Here is a 24246-nt window from a genome sequence, read left to right as displayed (position 1 = left end):
ATAAGGAAAATGGGTGTTTCCCATGACTTCCATACTTTCACGGTATTGGGTGCCTCGGCATGGGTCCTCTGTCGGGCATATGGGAGAATAGGACCTACTGGCTGATCACTCAAATGTATTAAAGCCTATGACAGTACTTCATTCTACCTGGCCAAGGTGGTTTTACGTGTTAATAATTTAACACGTTTTAATGGAAAATTAAAACTTTTTTTTTTTTTTTCGCTTGCAACACTGACTGTATTGGTAGGGGGTTAGGGAAACAGTGGAACGAGAAATACAAAACCAGGTAGAGAGACCGGGCCTTGCAGGGGCCAGGACGCCCTAGAAATCCTCACTTTCATCTTCGCCGTCCATAGACTCTGTTCCCACTTCTTCATAATCCTTCTCCAGGGCGGCCAGGTCCTCCCGGGCTTCTGAGAACTCTCCTTCCTCCATGCCCTCGCCCACGTACCAGTGCACAAAGGCCCGTTTGGCGTACATCAGGTCAAACTTGTGGTCGAGGCAGGCCCAGGCCTCGGCGATGGCTGTGGTGTTGCTCAGCATGCACACGGCCCACTGCACCTTGGCCAGGTCGCCGCCAGGCACCACTGTGCTTTAACTTTCCATTTTTCTTTTCTACCAACCCTTTTGCTGTGGTTAATAGGGGAGATGAAACCACCATTCAACGTTATGTTCTTTTGCTCAGTCTTGCCTACCATGACTTTTGAAATGCCTTTCCTAAGGACTGCCTTGTCCATGAGGGTATTCTATAGGTTTTATTTCACTATTTTAACCACCTAATGGTGGCAGTCTGGTTTGCACAGTAGTAGGGAAAGCTTAAGTTGGGCCAGATATAGTGTCCATACAAACCAAGGCATATTTAGAACCCTTACTCAGGGAGAGTAGTTCAATATAACCAATCTAAGGCACTAAGGCAGCCACAAGTTCCTTGAGGAAAGTTACGTTCTGCATGTTTCAGGTATCTGTCAGTGGTTTGTAAGCTGTAGGGAGATTTAATTTAAGCTACATTTCTCTTGCTTTTATTCTCCTCATCATTGTGGTCACTGATTGACCTGTGAGCTGAACCCAGACACTTGGAGGCTTCTAACCCCTCCCTTGTCCTTAGAATATGGGTTACACTTTCCCTTCCTGATCCCATAGACTGCTCCAAGGGCACAGCCTTGAGATAGTGATATGATGTGGAGAACACCTGCATGGCACATATGACTGACCCCAGGTAGGGCCTCTTCATAAACTTTTAAGATCTGGTGGGCAGGTGCATCCTTTTGTCTTTAAAATAGTAATTACCCCAAAACTCATAGGAGAAAACTTGCATTGTTTTTCTGCCTTTTAAAGTTGTAAATCTTTTCTTGTCTTTAAAGTGTAAACAACCCAGAATATAACAAAAACACTGCCCACAGAGACTAAAGCAAAAGAAGGGGGCGGTGGGACCTCTTAAAATACAGACTGCTGTAGAAGAATTCACAAATTTCAACAGCATCATTTTGATGACTCCCCTCAGCAAAATAAAACCTGCAGGAGACACCCGGGTGGCTCAGTTGATTAAGCATCCAACTCTTGATTTCAGCTCAGGTCATGATCTCAGGGTTGTGAGATTAAGCCCCAAGATTATCTTATGATTCTCTCCCTGCCCCTCCATTCTTTCTCTCTCTTTACCTCTCTTAACAACAACAACAACAACAAGAATGAACAAGAACAAGAACAACAACAGAATGGGAGAAAATGATTACAAATCATATAAGGCGTTAATAGCCAAAACACATAACGGACTCATACAACTCAGTAGCAAAAACCACACAACATAATTAAAATGGCAAAGGGCCTGAGTAGACATTTTCCAAAGAAATGGCCAACAAGTACTTGAAAACATGCTCAGCATCACTAATCATTAGGAAATGCAAATCCAAAGGACAACATGATATCACCTCACATTTGTTAGAATGACTATCATCAAAAAGACAAGAGATAATAAGTACTAGTGAGTATGTGGACTGTACAGCAGCAGTGGAAATGTAAACTGGTGTAGCCACTAAGGAAAACAGTATGGAGGTTCCCATTTTTCATCCATTTCTTACTAAAAATACATACCTTACTTTCCTTATATACAGAGTTGTTTCTCTTATTGTTTCCAGTAGTCTGAATGACATTTATTAGAATTCTTCATGTTTAAAAAACTTACATTTCAGTGAAAACTAAGTAGTAAGCAAGTGTGATCTTTCTATTTCACCAGAACTCTCTGGATTGGCAAGTTTATGAATATATTTCATAATCTCAGAAATGTGTTTTTCCATGGTACCATTTTTCAATAAAGCATAAAATATGTTTACTAACGGGCTCAAATTTACTTTATCTGTAACCAGACATAAGTTGATAAATGTATATTTAGTAATCAATGTTTCATTATTTTATCTTATTTGGAAAAGACTTAGATATCCAATGAATTCAACTAAATTTATCATTTAACCTAGGCAAACTTTGAATATTTAGGTTATCAGAGATTTTGAAAGCTATTTAGAAATTTACCTATAAACCATTTTTATCTATTGAACCAACCTACTGTTCCTACTGATTACTTATAAAAGCTTCATGAAAGAGACAAAATCAACTATAATGTTAAATCATTTTTGCTGAAAAATTACAACAGATACAACAAAAATTTAACTAATAAATTCATGTAGACTAAAAGTTAATTATTTGTATTGTATTTGATGTTTATAACTCAAAAGTCACGCTTATTTTAACTAAGCCAACAAACTAGCTTTACTACTGAGTATTTTTCACATAATCACATGAACATGAAAAACATTTGACTTAATCTCTGGGGTTTTTTGTTTGTTTGTTTGTTTTTAGTTTTAGAAAGCTCAATTCTTACAATTGCTTGCCTTTTAACCAGTGAAATAGAGATTTTTTGCAAATTAATTAAAGTGATACCATCCAGAGGAAGAAAATATCACATACAGACAGACATAATAAAATAAAAAACCTTATAGTGAAGATTTGTATTTATCCTTGATAAGTAACCTCATGGAAGCTGTGGGGCTAGATTTTGAGGTACTTTTCTTTAAAAGACTTCTCTATCCCTTTTTTAAAATGTTCAATTTTAGGAATGGCAATGAACTAAATAAGAGTTCCCAGAAATGTTGAAAAGCCTTGGCTTGTTTCTGGGGCCTCAATTCCTAGTATTTGTAAAGATTTGCAAGGTAAGGACAGTTGCTTTCAATCCCTCAAGGAATTGGGTTGCAACCCAAATGACATTATAGGTTGATCTACCCGTCTGGCTCCATTTTATCCTGTCAGTGTTTTCAGACACTTCCAAGTACCAATCAAAGTATGCATCCCACTCAGGTTGTTTAGTCTACTAGCTAGCTTTCTCAAGTTGGATATACATATACACTCATTAGGTATTTTTTAAAAGAACCTCATTTAGGCCATTTGAGTGTTAAAATCATCCTCGATGTAATCTTAAAATTTTCTTTTGACTTCCTTCATCTGGGAATTTCTAGGCTCTACTTGAACAGATGTATTCAATGTAACAGGGCATTTACCAAAGGGGGCTTTCCCTCTCTCTCTTTTTTTTCAGAGGGCTATCTCTTAAATACTTCCCCAGACAATTCCTTTTTCCTGCTGCTTGAGATAGAGGCAGAGCCCTAAAGCTTATTTGTAGAGTAATAGCCACTCACTTCTCTGAAAGGACTCTCTGCTTAAAATGTCTGGAGTGACCACTGAGCCTGTTCAGCTAGTTGAGGTGCACAGACCCAACAAGGTGTCAAGAGGATTCTCTTATGCGTCCCTCCCATAAGTTCTCCAGCAACACAGATGAGCTGATCAGGTGAGCTGCTGCTGCCCACTACATTACTTGCTGGGAGCTGGGGGAATTTAAAGGGGTCAGGTCAGAGGTCCCATCTGAGTCTCCAAATTTGTAACTGAATTCAAAAGATTCATTGCTTGGAGTGCATTAAATCAAACACTTCCCAAGGGAGTGTTGAAAGCAAAGAACCTTTTACTACTTGTTACAAGCAAAGAGACAGGGAGGTAGTATTCAAAGTGCTGTCTCTTATGATTCCATTTCTCTGGTGTCTTGTAATGCACAAAACAATGGCTGAACTACTGCTGAAATAATTTGTTCACTTTCCCTCTTCCATTTCCTTTCCCCCACCATTTTTGATAGGATATCTAATAATAACCTGGGCATTTTCAGGGCATCCTTGTACTCACGTACTGGTCTAAAGTGCTCAAAAAACCTGGCCAAGTCTCCCCACATGGAGGTGGCTGTCCAATTTGGGATTTCCCCCACAGACAATGGGTTTTCCCTTGGGCAGGGCCCCTTAACCCAAGCTTAATTTTTTTTTTTTTAATCTCCTGGCTGGCTTGTCAATTGTGAGAAGATTGAGGAGGGCCCTAGAGTGTCCTCCAAGCCAATAAGACACTTGAGAACCAAAAAACAAAGCAGGATACTCCATAGAGTTTACACAGAGTTCTATTCAGAGTAACTTACTAATGGGGGAATCTGGTGGTGAACAATCCAGACAGTGACATAGCTATTCCCCACAAAGTCCAAACTTTTGTCTACAGATTTTATGAAGTGAGAAGATATGCAGAAGGCATGCGATGAGGTCAAAGAATCTGTATCCATTTACTCGATTGCTAACACTTAACGGAGCTTGTGGTGTCATTGGGCAAATGACTTGTGGTGTCATTGGGCAAATGGGCAAAGGAGTAGGGGAGAATCAAAATTATCTCTACCAATTATGTAAACAACTTTAGGGAAAACCAGAACAAGTCTCCCTGCATTTCGATCAGGGCACACACTAACCTCCAAGGGGTCTAGAACATGTAGCACCAAGGGAGGTCATCCCATGAACATGAACAAGATGGAGAGCCAAATATGGATTCAGTATTGTCAGCACTTGCACAGTGACGAAACCAGACAGAGGATCTTTTCCCATTCCTTCAGGCTCTCTTTGCTCCAACAATACTAAGGTATTTACCATAAACTAGTATGCTATGACATAATGTCCTCACTTTTTCCCATTGTTAATTTTTCATTGACCTCATTGTTTTTGCCTCCAGAAAGCTTTCCTTACCTGGCTAGGGGTAGCCTCTGACTTTCATGCCTAAATCTTTCCTAGCCCTGTGGGAAGTGTCTCATGATATACAGGTAGCACTCACTTTGCACATCTTCATGGTGACTGTCCTTGCCTATTTCCCTCACCAGACTATAAGCATCTCAAAGAGAATGACTATTTTCAACTGTGATTTCAGGGTCTTACATGTAATATGTACTAGTGAATGTGCATAGACCTAATGGGGGGAAATCACATGACAATCAAAAAGTGGGTATAAGCTTTCCGTTCTCTGAAGAAGAAAAAGCAGTGGAACTTTGATTAAAAGAAAAGAACCTGTGATATTCCTAATCTTTTGGCTGAAAGGCTCAGTAACTAGATTTAAACATTCCCTTGTGGTTGTTAGTTGATGCTGTATGACATTTTGAAAAATCCTTTTTCATCAAAATCACTGTATTACAAAAATATCCTTTGAAATCCATAGAATAATGAATAATTTTAGTATTTAGTATTAATTTTAGTGGACCAAGAATTGGTGTTAGTTATAACCTCAGGAACCTTGTATTTCATAGGAATAGTACTTGTATTTCATATATATATGATTTCTCAGTAGAAGTAAGACTGGGTTTATAAGTCAGCTATTAGAATGTGTGACTAAGAGCTCACACAATACTGAATTCAAATTCCACTCCTGCCACTTACTAGATATATGACCTTGGGCAAACTGCTTAATCTTATTTACTATATAAAGGAAGGATAACTGAGTCTTAATCTTTTGAATCCTTTATCTTTTAAAATCCTAGTATTTTAATCTACAAAATAGGGGTACCATGGCATTTATCATACGGAAGTATCATAACAATTAATATGATAATAAGTATAAAGGATCTGGAACTTAGTAAAGCAACTCAACCTTAGCTATTTAATTAGTTACACAGTGTGATATCTGGACATGTCGGCTTAGCCTCACTATGACCAATGACAGCTCCTAAAGCTTTTCTGGAAATTATATCCTTTGAGACTTGAAGGCTTTCCCTAACTCCTGGTTGTTAGTGATGATACAAATGCCCTTGGGGATCTGATAACCCTTGAGCTTGTATTGTCACACATTCTTACTTCAGGATAGTTCAAGCTCTCTGGAGCACCACTGTGTGAGAATAGAATACGAGACAACTGGAAAAGAATTTTATGTAATAACTGGATTGGATTAGAAATTGCTTTACTGACAGCATATGTATGTGAGGGAAGAAGAATATTTGTAACAACTTGTTGCTAACATAGCAAATACATATATAAATATTTATATATATTTATAATATACCTAATAAATACACACATTTACCGAGGTTCATTAAAGCCAGTTATGTCAAGGTAGCTTATTGGGCTATAATAATATACTGGAAACCTACTACCTCTGAGTGGGGAATATGAGGAAGCAGGAAAGAGAAACAATGGCTTATGGTAGAGGAGTCCTAAAGCCTGGAGGTGGTCAGAATTTCCGCCCACGGGTGCCATTGTCGCAGGACCACAGCTACAAGGTTGTGCAACACCTTTAATAAACACTTCCTGAAAGCAGACAAGAATGAACCCAGGAGTTTCATTCTGTCTCACTTGAGAGGAGGCTGGGAGAGACGGAGCAGTGCTCTCGGAGCGTGAAGGGCAGAGCCTGTGCCCCTGAGCTCCCCCAGTATGTGGCCGGGGCTGCTTCTGACCACCACTTTCCTCCTTTCTCCAGTTCCAGGTAAGTGTCTGATTCCTTTTCAGGTTCTGGTAAATATGTCAGTCAACTGCTTGCTTTTCATTGTCTCTCAATAGTTTTATTTTTTAATTTTAAGCCAATTTTACTAACCAGTTGGGCTGGTTTGGATCTGTTGTTTTGGGGGGAGTGTGACTGATATAAACTCAATGTAAAGAAGAGGCAAGGAGACATCTTGAATCGATATGTCTGATCTGAGAATACATAGACTCAAAGGGGAAACTTTATACAATTTAATTTAAATAGTAGATATGATCTTCGAGTCAAAAAGTGAAATTCCTCAAATCCCACCTTATCATTTTTAAAGCAGTAGAGATGCAGTGGATTTGACTAGCTATTGGTGCAGAAGGCTCTTGGAAGTATCTGCTGTTATTATCTGGACCAGTTTGGCTGGTCCTATTCCTTTTGAGTGCATATTTTTATGTTTCGTCCTTCGATAACTGGTGATAATAAATATGTCAATTAGAAATAAATAATTGACTGATTTGATAAGTATATAGCATTGTGCTATTACTTGATTAAAACAATTTTGCTGCTAAGCTTAAGCTGATAATTTACTTCCATTTTGAATTTAAGAATTCAAAACTAGAGGAATTTTACTTTTCAATAATAAATCAATTCTAGCATGTCTCTCCATTTCTGAGAAATCTACCAATTAGATTTTGGTTAGATTAGATTGGGCAACTTAGTTAAATCACCACATTAGCTTCAGTGCCTGGGAATAACAAACCTTTTCTTCGGTTTTAGAATGCTTGCCCATACTTAGTAATGGGAGCAAATTTTCAACAAGTATAAGGTCAGGGAGGGAAAGATTCTCCTCACCCTTGCACTCACTCAACACTTTGTGGCTAAAAGTGATTTTCCCCACTCCTGGTTCCTGATTTGTTTTCCAGACTTATGAAAGTTTTACTTAATATTATTAAATATAGAACTGTACTAGGCATTTAAGTTATTGACTCAAAATTTCTACTTTGTGAGTCAAACTTAATAGAAATCTTTTTTCCTTACTTTCTCCAAAAGTGTTATCCCTAAAAATTCTTTGGGATCCTTTACTTAGTTGGAATATAAGAGTTGTTTGGGAACTAGCTTTATCCAACAGCATAAAGATCAAGCAGGCTCTATTAACAAAATCACATAGATAACCCTGGAGTCCACCCACATGACAGCTTTTTCAGTAAAATTAGGCATATAAGGGGGCACCTGGGTGGCTCAGTCTGTTAAGTGTCTACCTTTGGCTCAGATCATGATTCCAGCGTTCCGCATGGGGCTCCTTGCTTGGCGGGGAGACTTCTCCTCCACCCCACCCCTTGCTTGTGCTCTTTTGTGTTCTCTCTCTCTCTCTCTGTCAAATAAATAAATAAAATCTTGGGTAAAAAAGGGTATATGAGCTGATTTTCCCCTCTCTTTGCATTTACAACATGGCACCAAAAGACGGCTTCCTTAGAAATCATGCCTCAAACTGTAGATCTTCAAGTGCTTGGTGGTGGGAACAGAGGTTCTGCAGTGTCTTTTGTGAGACTAGGGGTTCATATAGGCAATTATCCCTTATCTTCCACCTTGAACAGAGAGCCACCCCCACTCTTTACCTTCCGTCTTGTATTTTCAACTATCTTCTTGGTATTATTCCCATTGATATTATTACCACATGGATTTATTTCCCAGTCAGAATGTAAAAAATAAAGCAATTTGCATTTATCTTCCTTTTTGTTTATCTGCCCCCATCATCCAAAGAAAAAAATATGCAACTCAGACCATGACTTGTTCTCAGTTTCTGTATACATGAAATGAAAGAATGAAACATAATTGGGTAAGCTGTTTGTATGTCCTTCACAATCCCCTGAGAGAAATAATTGATAGGATTTCATCATAGGAAAAAAAAACAACACCCAAATAGTTAAAAGGAAGTGACAGTCATTTAGGGGAGAATATAAGGGCAATGACAAGAGAGAAAGGTCTTCAAGATATTCCAGCAGGATATCTAGGGGATATAGTACTTTTTGAAATTATTTTGTTTCAAATTAGCCATCCTTTCTTGTCTTCATAAGGTGACTAGATGACCCTCAGAAGTATTTAAATTCAATCTTATTAGCCAGAATGATAGACTTAATCAGGATGTGTTTTCCCTCAATGTTTGCATTCACTTTTACTACACCAAATTTAAAAGCACCAGATAGTTTGAGGTGGTACAGAGAAGCCCAGATCTGAAGTCAATATTGAATAAACTCTGATCCAGGTCTGAATGTCATGTATTTAGTCTGGAAAGACACTCTCTAAAGAGTTTGGAACAGATTTGAACAAAAATGAAAATGCCAATATTATGCATTATGGCTAAACTCCAAAACTGCCCCAAACTTATTAAAAAATAAAGTAGCAACCCACACCAGGGCCTGTTGTATTAATCTTGTCAATGTGTTTTTACTTTTTAAAAACTAATGAACAGTAAAATAATTATCTAACCCAAGGCAAAATAATAGTTTTATTTTTCTTGATCTAGTTTTGCTTGTCAGAAGTAATCTAACATGTGAGTTCTGTGGGAGAGAGAAAGCAAGTATTAACATGAATTAGTAGAAACATATTGTGTTACATCTCAGATTTGTATAATCCCTGGATGGCAGTTAGTTGTGTTTATTCCACAGGCTTCAAAATAATTAGCCTGATGTTATTCAGCTGGGAGGAGGCTGTGTCATTTCCATCAACCTTAAGGATGAATGAGCCAAACAATATTTAGGTCTGTTTATTTTTCTAACAGCTGTCTAATATGTTATAATTCAAGTCTCATTCTTTCATGGGCTTTCTTGGTTTCATAAAAATTGGAGCTGTTAAAAGAAATTCTATCTGTTTCTCTTAGACAATGTACTCTCTTGCAAGAGTTTGAGAAGAGCTGAAAGTCTGTTGGTTTCAAACTGAAGAAAAGGACAGTTTCCCAGAGGCTTTTTTAAAAAATACTCTGGTTCATTTGTTGGTTAATTGTGTTTGTCATTAGGAAGTGCTCAGCTATCAAAGAGTTGGGAATAAATTTCTCCACTAATTTACATACTTGGCTCTTTATTTAAGTCAATTGGTAATTTCTGATTTCATAAAACATTAAGATTTAGATACTAACTAGAATCATGGAGATGAGTGTGTATATATATAATTTTTATTATGTTATGTTAGTCAATACAGTACCTCATTAGAAGAGTGTATATATTAAGTAAACCTGCAGTGATTGGATTGGCCTGTTTCCCTCACCACTTCTGAATGGGAAAGTTGTGTGGGCTATCATTTTTTGCTTTTATAAAAGAATCAGTTATGATTAGCTATTATTTTATGACCTCAGGGTATCTTGGAATAATATTTACTCTCAGAATAAGGTGTGTATTGGATGAAACCACTTTTTATACAGGACTTGTAGAAGAGTTACTCTGGTTGCAACATTGGTGAATATATGGCTTCATGAACTCTATATTAATGGGACTAATTGCATTGATTGGACACAATACACTAGATAGCATGTGGTTGCCTTACGGTATGCTTGTTTGGTATTATGGGTTTACAAGAAGCGCCAGGGAATTGTGTCAACACCATCAGTTCATTTCTGGCAAGAGTAATTTTCTTACCTTGTGACATCTTATTATTTTGAAATAAGTATAATAATTATAAACATTTCAACTCAATGTTAATAAAATGATTGATAATATTCCTCTAGATTTTTGAATTTGTTATAATTTTTTTATAAAATTACGTTATTATTTTCCTTTACCAAAAACTAATTAAATAGAAATAAAAATGCCCAGTGATTATCTCTGTAACAACAAGTCATTGAGGTAACTTATGTATTTTTTGAAGTCTTGACTATGTAATGAGACTTATTTTACCACACCCACTTAAAAATTTATCCAAATGATCATCACTTCTTCAAAGAGATGAATTCTGTATTTATTTGCATAAAATCATAGACTGCTTGAACTGTCCTTAAAGATCATTTGATCTGCTGTGTCTGTTCAAACAGTTAATAAATTAGAACCAAACCCAAGGTTCAAGTATTCTAGGGTTGAATCCATGGTTTTAAGGTGTTTTGAAATGTTTTTAAGAGTAAATCTTGAGACATATGCATACACACACACACACACACACACACACACACACACATACACACAGGAATATTACTCAGTCATTAAAAAGAATGAAATCTTGCCCTTTGCAACAGTATAGATGGAACTAGAGGGCATTATGCTAAGTGAAATAAGTCAATCAGAGAAAGAAAAAGATATGATTTCACTCATATGTGAAATTTAAGAAACAAAACATGACCATAGGGGAAGGAAAGGAAAAATAAGATGAAAACAGAGAGGGAGACAAATTATAAAAAACTTATTTATTTGAGAGAGAGAGCACAAGCAAGGGGAATGGCAGATAGAGAAGAAGCAGGTTCCTGCCGAGCAGGGATCCTGATGCGGGGCTCAATCCCAGGACCCTGGGATCACGACGTGAGCGAGAAGGCAGATGCTTAACCGGCTGTGCCACCCAGGCATCACAACCACAGAAAGATCTTATTATAGGAAACAAACTGAGGGTTGCAGAAGGGCAGGTAGGTAGTGGGATGGGGTAAGAGGGTGATGGCTATTAAGGAAGATACTTGATGGAATGAGCACTGGGTATTATATGCAACTGATTAATCACTAAATTCTATCTCTGAAACTAATAATACATTGTATGTTAATTAAATTGAATTTAAATGTTAAAAAAATAAATCTCGAGCCAGTGAAAGAGAAATTATTCTATCCCTTTAATTGTTCATTTTTGACCTAATGAGTTTTTAGCTCATTACTTTTCCTGTTCTTTGAAGTTAGAAGTAAATAGCTCTTGAGAGGTCAAGTGCATTTAGCTATCCTAAAAATCATAAAAAATATTTGACATAACTACAATTTTTTTTAAAGATTCTGCTTTAGTTTTTAAAGAAATTTTTTAAGAAATAAATATTCTCTGGAGCATCATTGGGATAAATGTACAAGTCATCCAAAATGACTAACAAAAGAAACACTCACTTTTATTTGTTAAAAGATCAACAATAATAGCAAATTTATATTACTATAGAATTTAGGGTTGAGTAATTTAATGAGCTGGGATTATCTTTAGAGAGCACGCTAATCATGAGACAGAGAACTAAAGCCTTTCCAGTCCATAGTGTTAGTCAATTACGAGGCTGGGGCCACAGTTTAGCTCCTACTGCATCAATATTCTGGGTAGACCAGTAGGCCCTTGAAAAACCAAAGAACTGGTTTATTGACATTTCCTTACACATTACTCTACCCAGAGCAAGGACTGATCAAGTGATCAAATAAAAGAGAAAATAGAAAATTAAGTGTTAGCTTTGGGAAAACTCTGAATTCCTCTAAAAAATAGCTTGTAGAGGGGCGCCTATGTGGCTCAGTTGGTTAAGCATCTGATTTTGGCTCAGAACATGATCTCCATCTCAACTTGAGATGAAGCCCCGAGTTGGGCTTGTGCTGAGCATTGAATCTGCTTGGGATTCTCTCTCCTCCTCTTCCTCTACCCCTCCTTGCTTGCTCGTGTGTGCCTGCCTGTGCTCACTCTCTCTCTCTCAAAAAATAAAATTAAAAAAATAACTTGTAGCAACAATTCAAAATATAGATAGAAGGTTGGATGAGATAACTATTCAATTCTCTTTCAATATGACTGCAGGCTCAAAAATTTTCCTTCCAGACCAGTAAAAATGTTCTAAATTGTACTTCCCTAATTTTCATTTTTTCATGCTTTGTATGCAAAAATGGAAGTTTATCTGTATTGCAAAAACAAAGCATTCTATGGAGCTGATATTGGAGCCTTTCTTACTGTCTTAGTTTCATTCATTACAATAGGAAAATATAAGAAAAAGTATTAGAGTTAGAAATGGCATGCATTAGTTATTTCATTTTTGTAACACTGTAGTTTTCAGAGTACTTCTACACAATTATACTGACATTGATTAGTATCTTAGAAGATTAGTTTGGCTTTTGCCTTGCTGTACTAGCTTTCGCCTGTACTGTTTGCTATAGTCCTCTATAGATGATTCAAGGTAGCAAAGAGAGGTGAAAAAATCCCAAAGGATGATTTTTACCAAACAGAGAAATACTTTCAGTGGGGAAATATTTGAAGATATAGGTTCAAGATTTGAAAGGAATTGTGGACTTCTGATTTTGTCAGTCTCTACACTTAAATAATTCTCTGACATAACTCAGTTAAACCTCTGTATATAACATTATTCATCAGAAATGCAATAAGGCTGATTATTTCCAACCATCTTGTTTATTTGTTCTGCTCTGCTAAATCTTCTCTTACTTTTTTCCCTCTCAGTAAATGCTATCAAAGAACTTCCTGGAATAAAGAACTATGAAGTGGTTTATCCCAGAAGACTCCATCCAGTACATAAAAGGGAAGTCAATAAGGCAGAGCAACAGGTACACCTTTTTTTTTTAATTTTTTATTTATTTCTTATTTTTTTATAAACATGTACTGTATTTTTATCCCCAGGGGTACAGGTCTGTGAATCACCAGGTTTACACACTTCACAGCACTCTCCATAGCACATACCCTCCCCAATGTCCATAACCCCCCTCCCCGTCTTCCAACCGCCCCTCCCCCCAGCAACCCTCAGTTTGTTTTGTGAAATTAAGAGTCACTTATGGTTTGTCTCCCTCCCAATCCCATCTCGTTTCATTTATTCTTCTCCTACCCCCCTAACCGCCCATGTTGCATCTCCATGTCCTCATATCAGGGAAATAATATGTGATAGTTGTCTTTCTCTGATTGACTTATTTCACTAAGCATGATACCCTCTAGTTCCATCAACGTCATCACAAATGGCAAGATTTCATTTCTTTTGATGGCTGCATAGTATTCCATTGTGTATATATACCACCTCTTCTTTATCCATTCATCTGTTGATGGATACCTAGGTTCTTTCCATAGTTTGGCTATTGTAGACATTGCTGCTATAAACATTCAGGTACACGTGCCCCTTCGGATCACTGCATTTGTATCTTTAGGGTAAATACCCAGTAGTGCAATTGCTGGGTCATAGGGTAGTTCTATTTTCAACATTTTGAGGAACCTTCATGCTGTTTTCCAGAGTGGTTGCACCAGCTTGCATTCCCACCAACAGTGTAGGAGGGTTCCCCTTTCTCTGCATCCTCGCCAGCATCTGTCATTTCCTGACTTGTTAGTTTTAGCCATTCTGACTGGTGTGAGGTGATATCTCATTGTGGTTTTGATTTGTATTTCCCTGATGCCGAGTGACGTGGAGCACTTTTTCATGTGTCTGTTGGCCATCTGGATGTCTTCTTTGCAGAAATGTCTGTTCATGCCCTCTGCCCATTTCTTGATTGGATTGTTTGTTCTTTGGGTGTTGAGTTTGCTAAGTTCCTTGGACACTAGCCCTTTATCTGATATGTCGTTTGCAAATATCTTCTCCCATTCTGTCAGTTGTCTTTTGGTTTTGTTAACTGTTTCCTTTGCTGTGCAAAAGCTTTTGATCTTGATGAAATCCCAATAGTTCATTTTGCCCTTGTTTCCCTTGCCTTTGGCGATGTTCCTAGGAAGAAGTTGCTGCAGCTGAGGTCGAAGAGGTTGCTGCCTGCGTTCTCCTCAAGGATGTTGATGGATTCCTTTCTCACATTGAGGTCCTTCATCCATTTTGAGTCTATTTTCGTGTGTGATGTAAGGAAGTGGTCCAATTTCATTTTTCTGCATGTGGCTGTCCAATTTTCCCAGCACCATTTATTGAAGAGGCTGTCTTTTTTCCATTGCACATTCTTTCCTGCTTTGTCGAAGATTAGTTGACCATAGAGTTGAGGGTCTATTTCTGGGCTCTCTATTCTGTTCCATTGATCTATGTGTCTGTTTTTGTGCCAGTACCATGCCATCTTGATGATGAAAGCATTGTCATAGAGCTTGAAGTCTGGAATTGTGATGCCACCAACTTTGGCTTTATTTTTCAACATTCCTTTGGCTATTCGAGGTCTTTTCTGGTTCCATATAAATTTTAGGATTATTTGTTCCATTTCTTTGAAAAAAACGGATGGTATTTTGATAGGGATTGCATTAAATGTGTAGATTGCTTTAGGTAGCATGGACATTTTTACAATATTTGTTCTTCCAATCCATGAGCATAGAATATTTTTCCATTTATTTGTGTCTTCCTCAATTTCTTTCATGACTACTTTATAGTTTTCTGTGTATAGATTCTTAGCCTCTTTGGTTCGGTTTATTCCTAGGTATCTTATAGTTTTGTGTGCAATTGTAAATGGGATTGACTTCTTAATTTCTCTTTCTTCTGTCTTGTTGTTGGTGTAGAGAAAGGCAACTGACTTCTGTGCATTGATTTTATATCCTGACACTTTACTGAATTCCTGATGAGTCCTAGCAGTTTTGGAATGGAGTCTTTTGGGTTTTCCACATATAGTATCATATCGTCTGTGAAGAGTGATAGTTTGACTTCCTCTTTGCCGATTTCAATGCCTTTAATTTCCTTTTGTTTTCTGATTGCTGAGGCCAGGACTTCTAGTACTATGTTGAATAGCAGTGGTGATAATGGACATCCCTACCGTGTTCCTGACATAGCGGAAAAGCTTTCCGTTTTTCTCCATTGAGAATGATATTTGCAGTGGGTTTTTCATAGATGGCTTTGATAATATTGAGGTATGTGCCCTCTATCCCTACACTTTGAAGTGTTTTGATCAGGAAGGGATGCTGTACTTTGTCAAATGCTTTTTCAGCATCTATTGAGAGTATCATAATGGTTCTTGTTCTTTCTTTTATTAATGTGTTGTATCACACTGATTGATTTGCGGATGTTGAACCAACCTTGCAGCCCTGGAATAAATCCCACGTGGTCATGGTGAATAATCCTTTTAATGTACTGTTGAATCCTATTGGCTAGTATTTTGGTGAGAATTTTTACATCTGTGTTCATCAAGGATATTGGTCTGTAGTTCTCTTTTTTGGTGGGATCCATATCTGGTTTTGGGATCAAGGTAATGCTGGCCTCATAAAATGAGTTTGGAAGTTTTCCTTCCATTTCTATTTTGTGGAAGAGTTTCAGGAGAATAGGAATTGGTTCTTCTTTAAATGTTTGGTAGAATTCCTCTGGGAAGCTGTCTGGCCCTGGGCTTTTGTTTGGTTGGAGATTTTTGATGACTGTTTCAATATCCTTACTGGTTATGGGTCTGTTCAGGTTTTCTATTTCTTCCTGGTTCAGTTATGGTAGTTTATATGTCTCTAGGAATGCGTCCATTTCTTCCAGATGGTCAAATTTGTTGGCGTAGAGTTGCTCATAGTATGTTCTTATAATTGTCTGTATTTCTTTGGTGTTAGTTGTGATCTCTCCTCTTTCATTCATGATTTTATTTATTTGGGTCCTTTCTCTTTTCTTTTTGATAAGTCTGGCCAGGGGTTTATCAATCGTATCAATTCTTTCAAAGAACCAGCTCCTAGTTTCGTTGATTTGTTCTATTGTTTTTTTGGTTTCTATTTCATTGATTTCTGCTCTGATCTTTATGATTTCTCTTCTCCTGCTGGGTTTAGGGTTTCTTTCTTGTTCTTTCTCCAGCTCCTTTAGGTGTAGGGTTAGGCTTTGTACTTGAGACCTTTTGTTTCTTGAGAAAGGCTTGTACCGCTATATATTTTCCTCTCAGGACTGCCTTTGTTGCATCCCATAGATTTTGAACCATTGTGTTTTATTTATCATTTGTTTCCATGAATTTTTTCAATTCTTCTTCAATTTCCTGGTTGACCCATTCATTCTTTAGAAGGATGCTGTTTATTCTCCATATATTGGGTTTTTTCCAAATTTCCTCTTGTGATTGAGTTCTAGCTTCAGAGCATTGTGGTCTGAAAATATGCAGGGAATGATCCTAATCTTTTTATATCGGTTGAGACCTGATTTATGACCCAGGATGTGATCTATTCTGGAGAATATTCCATGTGCACTTGAGAAGAATGTGTATTCTGTTGCTTTGGGATGAAATGTTCTGAATATATCTGTGATGTCCATCTGGTGCAGTGTGTCATTTAAGGCCTTTATTTCCTTGTGGATCTTTTGCTTGGATGATCTGTCCATTTCAGTGAGGGGAGTGTTAAAGTCCCCTACTATTGTTGTATTATTATTGAAATGTTTCTTTGATTTTGTTATTTTTGGTTGATATAGTTGGCTGCTCCCATGTTAGGGGCATAGATATTTAAAATTGTTAGATCTTCTTGTTGGATAGACCCTTTGAGTAGGATATAGTGTCCTTCCTCATCTCTTATTATAGTCTTTGGCTTAAAATCTAATTGATCTGATATAAGGATTGCCACCCCAGCTTTCTTCTGATGCCCATTAGCATGGTAAATTGTTTTCTACCCCCTCACTTTAAATCTGGAGGCATCTTCGTATCTAAAATGAGTTTCTTGTAGGCAACATATAGATGGGTTTTGTTTTTTTATCCATTCTTATACCCTGTGTCTTTTGATTGGGACATTTAGCCCATTAACATTCAGGGTAACTATTGAGAGATATGAATTTAGTGCCATTATATTGCCTGTAAGGTGACTGTTACTGTATATTGTCACTGTACCTTTCTGATCTACTACTTTTAGGCTCTCTCTTTGCTTAGAGGACCCCTTTCAATATTTCCTGTAGAGCTGGTTTGGTGTTTGTAAATCTTTCAGTTTTTGTTTGTCCTGGAAGCTTTTTATCTCTCCTTCTATTTTCAATCATAGATATAGTATAGATATAGCTGGTTATAGTATTCTTGGCTGCATGTTTTTCTCGTTTACTGCTCTGAATATATCACGCCAGCTCTTTCTGGCCTGCCAGGTCTCTGCCGATAAGTCTGCTGCCAATCTAATATTTTTACCCTTGTATGTTACAGACTTCTTTTCCCAGGCTGCTTTCAGGATTTTCTCTTTGTCACTAAGACTTGTTAATTTGACTATTAGGTGATGGGGTGTGGACCTATTCTTGTTGATTTTGAGGGGGGTTCTCTGCACCTCCTGGATTTTGATGCTTGTTCCCTTTGCCATAGTAGGGAAATTCTTTCCAATAATTCTCTCCAATATACCTTCTGCTCCCCTCTCTCTTTCTTCTCTTCTGGAATCCCAATTATTCTAATGTTATTTCATCTTATGGTGTCACTTATCTCTCGAATTCTCCCCTCGTGGTCCAGTAGCTGTTTGGCCCTCTTTTGCTCAGTTTCCTTATTCTCCGTCATTTGGTCTTCTATATCACTAATTCTTTCTTCTGCCTCATTTATCCTAGTAGTAAGAGCCTCCGTTTTTTATTGCACCTCATTAATAGCTTTTTTGATTTCCACTTGGTTAGATTTTAGTTCTTTAATTCCTCCAGAAAGGGCTTTTATATCTCCAGAGAGGGTTTCTCTATTATCTTCCACGCCTTTTTCAAGCCTGGCTAGAACCTTCAGAATTATCATTCTGAACTCTAGATCTGACATATTACCAATGTCTGTATTGATTAGGTCCCTAGCCTTCAGTACTGCCTCTTGTTCTTTTTTTTTTTTCTTCAAAGATTTTATTTATTTATTTGACAGATAGAGATCACAAGTAGGGAGAGAGGCAGGCAGAGAGAGAGAGAGAGGAGGAAGCAGGCTCCCTGCCAAGCAGAGAGCCTGATGCGGGACTCGATCCCAGGACACTGGGATCATGACCTGAGCTGAAGGCAGAGGCTTTAACCCACTCAGCCACCCAGGCGCCCCGCCTCTTGTTCTTTTTTTTGTGGTGAATTTTTCCGCCTTGTGCTTTTGTCCAGATATGAATATATGAAGGAGGAAGTAAAATACTAAATGCGTGGCAAAGACCTCAGAAAGTTGCGCTTTAACCAAATCAGAAGAGACCTCAAATCATGGGGTGGGGGGGAGAAAGGTATAAAAAGAGGTTCAGAAAAAAAAGGAAAAAATTAAAAAAAAAACAAATAAAGAAAAAATATAAAAAAGAAAGAAAGAAAAATATATATATTAGATAAACTAGTTAAAAAACGTTAAAAAACGTTAAAAAAGAAAAGGGTAAAAGTTTAAAAAAATTTAGCAGAAGAAAAAAGAAAGATAAAAAATTGAAAAAAAAATTTAAATTAACCACAAGACTAAAGAATCATGGGGAGAAAGCCATGAGTTCTGTGCTTTGCTTTCTCCTCCTCTGGAATTCCGCTGCTGTCCTAGGTATTGAACCTGCTTTCCTTGGTAGATGAACTTCCTCCTGGCTGGATTTTTTTGTTGATCTTTGGGGGAGGGGCCTGTTGTAGTGACTCTGGAGTGTCTTTGCCCGAGGCGAAATTGCACAGCCCTTACCGGGGGCTGGACTAAGTTCGCTTTCAGGAGCTTTTGTTCCCTGAACGCTTTCCGTAGTGTTCTGGAGGATGGGAATGAAAATGGTGTCCTCCCAGTCTCCAGCCCGGGGGAGCCGAGAGCCCGGGGCCCTACTCCTCAGCGTGCCCCCAGAGAACAGCGCCCAATCACTCCCGTATCCTTGGCCTCCAGCTGCACTCCGAGCTCACCCAGTCTGAGACCGGTTTAAGGTAACCCCAAGCTGAGTGCTCAGTCCTCGGCTCTGTCTCTGTAGCCAGCTTCCCCGTTCTAACACCTGCGAGCTCTGTGACACTTCGATACCCCCGATCCTTCTGTGACCCTGCGGGATCTGGGGCTACGCTGACCCCGCGTGGGCTTCACCCCGGTTTAGCCTCTGGAGCAATGTCCCTCAGTGGAACAGACTTTTTAAAAGTCCTGATTTTGTGCTCCGTTGCTCTGGCGCTTGCCGGGAGCTGGCCCCTCCCCCGTGGTCTATCTTCCCATCGTTCTGGATTCACTTCTCTGCCAGTCCTACCTTTCAGAAAGTGGTTGATTTTCTGTTTCTAGAATTGCTGTTCTTCTTCTCTTTGATCTCCCATTGGATTTGTAGGTGTTTGCAATGTTTAGATAAGCTATCTAGTTGATCTCCTGCTACCTGATGTAGTCTCAGCCTGCTACTTCTCCGCCCTCTTGATTCCTCCCCCCAACAGGTACAGCTTTTGACTTAATGAAGAATCTTGAAAAAATATACATACATATTTTTACATATGATATAAACATAGATATATAACTATAACATATATATACATATTTAATTATAGACATTTATTTGTATTTGTTGCTTGATCTTATTTTTATTAATCTTTACAATAACCCAGTATTCTATTATCAGTCTCATTTTGAAGATTAGGATTCTGACAATTGAAATAAACTGCCCATGGTCACACAAAAAATAAACTTTAATACTTTTATGGTAATTTATAATTCTTGCAAAGAGATTAGATACAACTTATTTTATCTATTATTGATTGATCATCTATGTATCCATGTACACACATACAAACAAAACCATAAATATTAAAGTAGAAAACAAAATATTGTAGATTAAAATTAAGCTAGAATGAATTACTATGGTTAAACATAAAATTTACCTTTGTCTTTTCTAAAGAGAAATTTATTAAAATTTGTATAGTTCTTATTACCTAATGAAAAAACACATTCTTAGTCAAATGATAAAAGCTAAAACACAGTGATTCATTCAGCAATTTTCTAAATACCTGCACCCAGAAGTTTTCTGCTGGGAGCCAGGAAAAAAAATAGATAAATGAGACATAGATAATAACTTGCAGAAATATTGTGAGATGCCACTCCCTGGGAGTACATACCCCCCACCACTGGATAAGGTTCCTAAAAGATGATTTCTTCTAAAGCAAACATTTATAATAGCAGAACCCATAGTAGACCCTGTTTATCAAAACAATTCTTTCAACAAAATGTTTCTGTTAAATTTGAATGGGATCTTTATGCATTGGATTCCTTATCAGTATGGTCCCCTTAAATGCTTTCCAGCATTCTCTTAAAAATGCCAGATATCAGAACACCTAGGTAGCTCAGTTGGTTAAGCATCCATCTTTGGTTTAGGTCCCAGGACCTGAGATCAAGCCCCGTGTTGGGCTCTCTGCTCAGTGGGAAGCCTGCTTCTCCCTCTTTCTCTGTCTGCCACTCCCTCTGCTTGTGGGTGCTCTCTCTCTCTAACAAATAAGTAAATAAAAAAAGTTTTAAATGCCAGATACATGTGTCACTGAATATTTTGAGGAAAATTTGAATACACATCCAGTGTTTTTATCGTAGTTATAAAGTGATTTCCTTCTAAAACAAATTTAAGCTTTTGAATAACTTAATTTGATGAAAAACCATTGAGTGGTTACTGGTATCTCATAGATTATCAATCTTAATTTTTGGAATAGTTGAGTACATGGATGTAGTTGATGCATTGTGCTTGGTATTTATCCCAAATACATTATTTATCTAGTCCACAACTCTATTAACTGATTGTATGAACTTTAGGTTTTCCTGATCCATAGTGGAAGGGTAAAGGATCTGAATTGAAAAGCCTTGTTTATACTCACATCTTAACTTTGTTAATTTTCTCTGTATAGATTTAGATGCAAGTGAACTTCAAATTCTGTGTCTTTAAACTGAGATAATAGTCATGCTTATCTTATATGGCTATTTTGAGAAAACTTACTGAAAAACAAAGCAGAATACAATTATTAACTCCCTGCTCAAAATTATATTATGACACTACCTATGTAACTCATCACACTTCACTTCTTAGGACTCACCATCTTGGCTCTTTTGCTTGATGCTATGGTTTACTAAGTCATTTTGTCTTCTTTCTGCTTCTTGATACAACCTCCTTTGTAGTCAGCTTTGGTATTCTCAAGACTTTTCTTAATAATATATTTATTCCTACCTATCTGCCCTTTAAGGATTTTTTTCCCCCTACATAACATGTTCTCCGTTTATGTAATGCCCAATCCATATTATGTTCTTTGTGAAGTCAACATAGAATAGTCCATGCTTCAGGAATGGTCAGTGTTACACCATTTGGGTCTTGATTTTCTTTTAATATTGATTTTACTATAGTGTGTGTGTGTGTGTGTGTGTGTGTGTGTGTGTGTGTGTGTTCACATGTTCCTGCATGTCTGTGAATGTAAGTTTAATCTTCTCTTCTGGTTTAAAATGGCCAAGCTCAATAAAAAAAAAAAAAAAGAAAAAAGTATTTCCTACGTCTTTAACATGGCTTTTCCCCTCCTTCACCCTCATGTCTCAACACCTGTCCTATGAAAAGCATTCCATAAATGCCTATTGGTTCAAAAAAATCTTACAAAACATGTCAGTTTTATCTTTTGAAGGAAATAAAACCATTATACCAAATTCCATAGAGATTGGAAGGAAAATATGCCTAAATGACTTGAATGCTTTAATTCCATTTTTATTTGTAGAGTTTTGTGTAATATATTTGCACACTTCTCCTTGCTGCCTTCAGTTGTAGACAGTAGAAGGTAACATGTTAGCCATGAAGAACGGAAGGGGGGAAGCACTGAGTGATTTCAGCCATCTCACAAATATGTGTAACTCAGACATGTTTGCCTTTTAGTATTCAAGCGGCATTGGTGTTCTCAGGGGCAGCCTGATGCCTTTAAAGTACCCCACAGCAAGAATGTGATCGAACCATTAAAAGTAATTCCTGACTAAAGAAACATTCCAAAAGCATTGACCTGCTCTTCCCAGCCAGTGGTTTCCATGTTCTGGTATTTCAGAATTTCATGTCCTTACCCTGGGTCACAGATGTCTAGTGTGTAGTAGTAGTTCTACTGTGTGTAGAACAACCAGATTTAGCAAGTAAAAATACAGGATACCCAGTTAAATTTGAATGTCAGATAAACAATGAATGCTTTTTTTTTTTTTTTAGTGTAAGTAATCTCAAATATTGTGTGGGACATGCTTACATTTAGAAAATTATTCACTTTGTGTGGAATTCAGATTTAACTGATGTCCTGTATTTTATGCGACAGTCACACCACGTATCTTTTGTCACTTCCCTCTGATCATCTAGGGCTAAGCTTTTGTAATCTCTATGGGATTCCAGCCACTGTTTTCGTTATGCATGTAAAGTCCCATGTTGCCGTATGTCTGATATTTCAGTTCTGCCCTGTCAGGGTGACTGAATTCTGCCACATCACACTTGTCTCATAAGCATGGGTTAGAGAAGCCAGGGCATCTTTATCTGCCACACAGCATGCACATTCTTTTGACATAGAAATTTCTCTTCTTGTTCAGGTACAGCTTCTGACCAATAGGAACACTGTCCTATAGATAGAAGCCAAGTTCTTAGAAGTTATCCTCAAGGCTTTTCGGTTGAGACTATTGGTCTTCTTTGTGCAAGGAATTGATTAGCAATTACTTGAAACATCTAAACTTTGGATTGCATGTGACTGAAGGGATCTCTGCATCCCATAGATGTTACATAGATCTAGTTAGTCTAGATTACTCACTCCTCAAGGCAGTGGAGATGTGGAGGACTTGTGTACTTATTATTACGCAACTGTGCCCTCTACTGGTTCAGAAAACAGAAGCACTGGCTTTTCTTGTCTGCATTCCAAGAGCCTGGCCTCATCTTTCTGACTTCATCGCACTTGGCCTCGTTACTTAAGATTTGAACTAGAATGAAATGATCCTTTGAAACATTTTCTGGAGCGGACATTCAAGGCCAGAGTAGAAACATGAATGCTATATTCATTATTGTATTTTTAATTATATTTTATATGCATGGCATAAGGAAAACTAAGTATATGTTGAATAAATAAGTAAATGGACAAATGGTCGAATGAATGAATTAGTACATTGTCCATATAACTGCATAGATACTACTGGAGTATGTAGTCCATGTATTTGCATCGATGGATATTTGACAAGTACTTAATCAAGGTCCCTGATGTTGGGAACTTAACTTCAAAGGTAATCCCTATCTTCCCAGGATTCTGCCTCCAGAGCACACACACTTCCTTAGAGGCCAAAACTGCAGTGCTGTTGGCTCATGCCCCAAATAGAATATCCGGCAACCCAATGCCTCCCTTACACTGGGAACAATTTGAGGCCTGAGCTAGGTCTGCCAGGGTTCCTGGAGGCCTCAGCTTACTGTATGTTATAACAACAGTTGTACTATTGGCAGTAAGCCTTCCTGGGACTTCTAGGGTGTGATTTGTTATTTGCTGTGTGCCTATGGGCATCATCTTGACTTTACACTCTCTCTTCCATCCCGAGAACATCCAGGATTGTGGCCTTCCCAGTCCACCCATTCAACCTTATCCATGGCATTTTTCCTGGAGGACGGTTATTTTTATGTCCCTGTGACCAGCTAACCTTACTCTTTGGGCTCCGAATCATTGCATTCTAGTGAGTACTCTCCAAATCAAAGTGCATCTTTCCTCTCCTCATCCATAGTTCGGGACTCAGGTTGCACACAAGGAGGATAGATTTTTTTTTTTTTTTAAATTAGCAGGCATTTCTCTCTACCACGGACTTCTACTAGGGACATGAATTA

At 37.8% G+C, this 24246-nt stretch overlaps 1 protein-coding gene across 3 annotated transcripts in view; it reads left to right on the top strand.

Annotated features, from left to right (window-relative positions):
- Positions 1 to 24246, top strand: part of ADAM28 (ADAM metallopeptidase domain 28) — a 106304-nt gene that overhangs the window by 16298 nt on the left and 65760 nt on the right. For 2 of the 3 annotated variants that reach the window (XM_045997478.1, XM_045997477.1), the window contains exons 1-2: positions 6707 to 6804; positions 13156 to 13259. In XM_045997478.1, the coding sequence (XP_045853434.1) occupies positions 6753 to 6804; positions 13156 to 13259 (156 nt within the window). In that variant the 5' untranslated portion in view covers positions 6707 to 6752. Of the gene's footprint in view, positions 1 to 6706; positions 6805 to 13155; positions 13260 to 24246 lie in introns of those variants that run through there. The other variant, XM_045997479.1, reaches the window with a different exon arrangement.

Source organism: Meles meles, chromosome 2 (assembly GCF_922984935.1).
Source record: "Meles meles chromosome 2, mMelMel3.1 paternal haplotype, whole genome shotgun sequence".
In the NCBI taxonomy this organism is placed as follows: Eukaryota; Metazoa; Chordata; class Mammalia; order Carnivora; family Mustelidae; genus Meles; species Meles meles.
This window is presented reverse-complemented; position numbering and strand designations above follow the sequence as displayed.